General features: G+C 36.8%; 1 protein-coding gene across 4 annotated transcripts in view; it reads right to left on the bottom strand.

The window, feature by feature from the left end:
* ubr3 (ubiquitin protein ligase E3 component n-recognin 3) overlaps positions 1–6,203 on the bottom strand; it is a 66,318-nt gene that overhangs the window by 20,379 nt on the left and 39,736 nt on the right. For 2 of the 4 annotated variants that reach the window (XM_051118933.1, XM_051118934.1), the window contains 5 exons: positions 5,710–5,859; positions 4,113–4,246; positions 3,234–3,344; positions 1,257–1,493; positions 885–1,021 (listed from right to left, as the gene is read on the bottom strand). In XM_051118933.1, the coding sequence (XP_050974890.1) occupies positions 885–1,021; positions 1,257–1,493; positions 3,234–3,344; positions 4,113–4,246; positions 5,710–5,859 (769 nt within the window). The remainder of the gene's footprint in view (positions 1–884; positions 1,022–1,256; positions 1,494–3,233; positions 3,345–4,112; positions 4,247–5,709; positions 5,860–6,203) is intronic. The other 2 variants (XM_051118935.1, XM_051118936.1) reach the window with 1 other exon arrangement.

The raw sequence follows: 6,203 nt of genomic DNA, 5'->3' as shown, positions 1-6,203 counted from the left end.
CTAAACTCAGCAGCAACAAACAAGAAACAAAAAGAACGGAAGGAAGACGCATAGGAAAGAAATTCTGTAGAAACGTAAATAAAAGCATATAAATTAAAATAGTTAAAAACAAAAGAATGAACAAAAAGAAAATGAACAAATTAATTCAATAAAGAAAATATTAGCTGATGGCAAAAAGTGTAAGACAGGGAACACGATTTAAGCAGATAGTGTTCAAATTACTGTTTTACCACTGATCTGAGAACAGAAAATATGACCAGGTAAACATCAGTCAATAATCTTTCAGTGCCATCTTTTCCTTTTGTCAATGCTGCTGAATTAACACACATTTCACAAACAACACACACTCCTTCTCTAGGAAACAATTACAACTAAATGTTAATTATTTTACCAAAATAAGAGCGTTTGAACCTTCTCAATGATTTTGATCTCAAAATCATAGAGTCATTGTTGGAAAGAGATCAAATACACAAAAAAAAAAAAAAAAAAAAAAAAAAAAAAAAAAAAAAGAATTTGTGGTACTTTAAGGATTTTTCTGAAGAACAGCAGGCAGTTTAACTGTTCAGGACTAACAAGGGACTCATGAACAACTATCACTACACAAAATAACAGCTGTGGATCATTCAGGTAACAACACAGTATTAAGAATCAAGTGTACGTAAACTTTTGAATGGGGTAATTTTTATAAATTCAACTACTGTTTTCTCTTGTGGACTCTATGTAAATGTCTTTTATGTGAAATATCTTATTCAGGTCAATACTAAATAAAAAACAACATGCATTTTATTTTGGTAAAATAAATAACATTTTGCAGATTCTGCAAGGTGTATGGAAACTTTTGACTTCAACTGTAGATCCACAATGCAATCATGGCTCTTTCTTACCTGGCCACTGAGTACATGAACAGGAAGTCATTATCAGGTGACCCAGGGTTCTTCCCATAATCCATGTACTTTTTCTGTGTGGTGTTTTTAATGTCCTTTATAACAGATTCCATCTCTTTACTCAGATTTGACTCCGCCTGTGAGGGAAAAAAAAAACTATGTAAAGGCCTCTGTGTGTCAGAGCAGAGTTTAATGGCATGACATGCAAGTTTATGATACTGGCTTAAGATGTTAAACCACAGCAAACGTTTGGCAGGGCATGAAGGATCAGATGGAGGTGAGTGGCACACCAGTTCTTACTCCGAACCAGGATGGAGAGATGAGATGAGACACAACAGAAAAGAGGGGAGGGGAGTGCGCGCTAATAAATACCAGTATGGGATCTCTCTGCTTTAGGCTGGCGCTTACTGGGAAAATGCCCAGCTGCTCCTGAAGGTCCTCCACCTCCTTTACCAGTGTGGACATGCTCTTGTTACTGGGTGCATGCCAGGCGCCCGTCTCCATCCCACGCCCAGGACGACAGGGCAAAACACTGTTGGCGAACTGACGACACAGCGGACAGGTGAACTCGCCTTTATCCACAGAAAACCCCTGAAGAACCTGATCATTCTGAAAACAAACAAATACAACACATGATCATTTACAGCCGATTTACTGAGGTGAATGGTTAACCCAGCTGAATGGTTCTCAAAAATAGATATAAATGGTATCCATTCTGAGCTCACGCTCACTGCAAGTGGATAGAAACTTGACAAATCTATAAATCTACCAGATACTGTCGTTTCACTCGGAAGTAGGGGTGTACAATAATGACGAAAAAAGATATCTCAATATTTTCTGAAATTTTATTGATAACAATAATTAGGCAATATTTTATTAAAAAGTGATATTTGAAATGATTTTTGGGAGAAAAAAAATATATATAAACATGAAAACGCCAATAGGTGGCAGCATATCACTGCATGAGTAAGTCACTGAGTCATTCATTCAACCGATTCGTTCAAACAGCTAAATGATTCAATAACAAAACTCGGCCGTGTGCTGTTCAGAGACGCAAAACAGTTCTGCTGTGGCTTTGTTTGAAACTATTTCCGTTGATGAAATAGAGTAAAAACAAGAACTTGTGTCTTGTGTAAATTAATATTAACATTTTGTTTATTGGACTGTCTAATCCACATCTAGTGTATGCGTGCACTCTCTGGGTGTTTTTTTGTTTGTTTGTTTGGTGATATACTCAATAATATCAAATTGCATATCATTTAAACCAGTGGTTCCCAACTCCAGTCCTCAGGGCCCACTGCTCTGCAAATTTTGTATGTCTCCCTCATTTAAAGCACCTGATTCAGATCATCAGCTTGTTAGGAGAAAGATCCATGAACTGAACTGAGTGTGTCAGATTCAGAAAAATACAAAATGTGCAGAGGACTGGAGTTGAGAACCACTGTTTTAAACAACAATTACAATATCGCACACCCCTAATCAGAAGACAAAAACTGCAAGTCAGATTGCTCAGCAAACTGCATAATTTTAACCAATCAGGTTGGAGCTTCAGATTGTGTAATATCAATCACAGCCTTGGCTTTGTCGCCTGAGACTAAAGTGCTGTTAGCTCTACAGCTAAAAGGACAGCCCTGTTTAAACCCCCTCTCTCATGTTACAGATTATTAAGCAGATGATAATGTCAGACCACCCTTATATAGCATAACACTTTTCTGAGAGTTTCAGTTGAGAACAAATAGTGCTGGATGAATCTCTAATGACAGAACAGAGCACTGAACTAATAGTCTAAATATATTGTGTAAAAAATACATTCTATATTTGTACATCGTGCAAAGCATTGTTGAATAAACCTACTTGTGTATCAACAAAATGTAGCAATACAAAGTAAAAAGCAGATAAACAGAATTAAATTGATAGTCTTTATGTATAACAGTCAATGACGGCAGTTCCTCTCATCTGGAGTCTGCGGTTCACAAGGCTCAGGCCCTGTGGGACATATTAATAAATGATGAATTGAGCTTTGTAACACAGCTGACAGAGTGTGTGAGCAGTGAATACTGAACATCTCTTTGACAGGGAACTCAAACTCCAGACCTGACAGACTCTAGATCAGAAAGCCACTTTATATTAGAACGCTGGATGAATGACTCAAGGACTATCTGTCGTTTATATCAATTTAGAGCATTTAAATGCTAGGTAGGCTATTGGATTGGAGGCAATGCACAAAAACACAAGCATTTACTGAGTGTGTAGTAAGACTTCCTCTATAACTTTCAAATGCATGATGAATCACAAAGTTAAAGCACTTTACAGTAAAGTTTTCAGCATAAAGAGCTGATGGATTCTCACCCGTAAAGACTCCATGTAAGACTTATGACAGTCTATATGCAGAGTGTGGCCGCACGTCTGCACATACACACCCCCGTCCCAGCCAATAGACACAGACTGCAAACAGGAACTCTGGGAAATAAAGCACAACACAAGAAGAAAAAATTAACATGAGTTACAATGAGTTAACAACACACTTCAATTACATGCATTAATAAACTCTTTAAATGAAAAAAAAAAAAAAAAAAAAAAAAAAAAAAAGTGAAAATTTAAGTGACCTATCTCTTTAATGACATTTCATTTCTGAGTCCAGATAGATAAGATAAAACAGAAGTGTAAACAATAAATAAATAAACAATTAAAAGAGAATAAAAAGAACATTTGAAAGAAACAATACTGGTATAGTAAAACTATCCACTATAAAGCGTATCGTTCTGGCTCTTAAATCTGAATGAATATTCAAAGCTGCTGTAAAATAGCTGATGTGTGCACACTTGTGATGGCACAATTGCATTTAATATTAATGCAGCAGCTGTAAACTATCTACAGTTGGGATAATGAGCTCCATTACCTGGCAGAAGAATTGTTTATTCTAATTGTTCATTTTATAATAGCAAAAGGACACATGAGACAGTGATTTTACTATGTGTCACACAGTGCCTAACAACCCTTAACTGTGGTTAACATCACTGTAATTCATTGGCCTCTTGTGGTTTATTGCATTGTTAAAGTATCCGTGTGCAACCCTAACGAAATTGTATCTGTATGAAATGCTTAGGTAATCATATTGTATTTATACGCCTCAACAATGAGCTGTATATTGTTAGTGCTATAGAGATGTTATTGTGAGGTTAAAGCAACACTAAACTGTGTGAATGCGTGTTTATATACGACACATACATCTTTAAAGTAGCGTTGCATAAGGGACAGCCTAACATCATGGGTCGCTCCACACGTGTCCTCAGGGTAGATATGCTCCTCATCCGTGGTAGGCAATCGCTTTGGTGTGTCACTACGACAACGGTGCCCCAACACTGAAACACACACACATACACACTCTTTAGAAATGGCAATAATATGCTAATTAGCTGCCATCATCACATTTATGGCATTTTCCATTTGCACACTATAATGAAGTACCACGTCAAAGTCAAAACTGTAACACACATCACGCTGCCTCCAAACCCTCCATACTGAATACTCAGCAATAAAAATTAAAAATAGACCAAATCAGCAGGCTATTAGTCCATCAAATTTCCAAGAACTGATTTTCCAGCTCTACAGGGTCAGACTGCTACAAGACAGCAAAGTTTGTCATCTTGACTTTGAGGCGTTTCAAGAATACTAAAGTTACAAATCGGACAAATCATACACCAGTGGTTATTCATAAAACAGAATGTTAATTTTAATCACAGTACTGGGGCAGGAGAAGACCACCTTTGAATCTATCTACTGAGAGGTCACAATGCTTGAGAAATGAAGCAATTAAAACACTGTTGTAAAACAAGTAGCATAAATGTGGGTGAATTTAAAGTCATCGGTGGGTTAATGCAGAGTTAAATAGCTCCAGTGATCTGGACCAATACAATCTGCCACCTGCAAATGGAAAGCTGTAATGCTACACTCCTGTCCTACTGTTGTTATAGACCTAGAACAGTGACCAAACTTAGATTAACACAAACAAAAATCACAGCAGTGATGTTCGGTACATTTAATATACTGTGCTGCTTTGAAATTATGTATTGTGAAAAACACTATACAAATAAATGTAAAAATTACTTCTAGGACCATAAGACCATAAGTGCAACACATTGCATGGATTACAACTGTGCACTATGCATTTTTGGTTTGGGATGAGAAAATCATTACAGAGTTTTCATTTTTAAAAGAACCTTGTTTAAAAGTTGCCAATGTTTCTTCAAAATGTCAAACTTTCATACAAAAAGCAGACTTCCCCCTAGTGACTAATGCATCATGACTTTAAATATGGTGTCTGCTTGGAAGATATTTAGAAAGCAAGTAGTATGGAAACACAGGCAACCATGAAACTGACCGGTCCTTCATTATATGTGGAGTCCCCCAGGGCTCAATCCTTGGACCTCTCATGTTCAATCTGCATATGCTCTTAACAGGCTAAATAATGTGATACACAAAATTGCTAATCACAGGCATGCAGACTACAGTCTCAAGTAAGTCTATGCACTGCATTGTGCATTCTTACATTGTCTACAACATTTGAATGTGCTTTCATAAACACAAAACAGGGATCCCCACATTTAACAATAAATAGCAATACTAAATGAATACCTGTAGTGACAACACAGTTGTGTTTTTTAAAAAAAACAAAAAACAAACTACTGTTAACAACAGGTTTATTGACAAAAACCTTTTTATTAATATTATATCTGATGCTGGCCTAAAAGACGCTAATACTTGTTGAAACAGACACAAATACACTGCTAATGTAAATGTTGGACTGATATCAGGTGTGGGTTACCTGATGAGGCCTGCAGCAGTACCACCAGTCCTGTGGGTCTGTCTTCAGTAGACGGGCCGCTCTGACCACAGATCACACAGTCATACAAAACTTCAGAGTCTAGAGGTTCTGCCGAAGCCATGTCCATCACTGCATCTGTTTCAGGTGATTCTGTTAAACACAAAATCAAACAAAACAACAGTCAGATAACAAAAAGTATTACAGAGCACATTTGAGACTGGTAGATCACAAAATAACCCTTCAAATAAACAGGATTTGTTTCTACAACCTGCCTACTGCCCACAAATACTGTATTTTAAGCATTTTAAGCCACTAAAGGTATGAAAGCTGTTCCAAAATTATGCCTTGTGAGAAACTTTGCTTTGAGCAAATTCTGTAATGCAAGTCAGACGGCAATCCCAAAATGCCCTGCAAAATGTTCTAGCGTTAAGAAAAAAAAAACAATGATAGAACGAGTTGAGAGAAATGTTGATTATAAATAATTCTATTTCATT

The sequence above is a fragment of the Labeo rohita genome, chromosome 9, assembly GCF_022985175.1.
Source record: "Labeo rohita strain BAU-BD-2019 chromosome 9, IGBB_LRoh.1.0, whole genome shotgun sequence".
Classification (NCBI taxonomy): Eukaryota; Metazoa; Chordata; class Actinopteri; order Cypriniformes; family Cyprinidae; genus Labeo; species Labeo rohita.
This window is presented reverse-complemented; position numbering and strand designations above follow the sequence as displayed.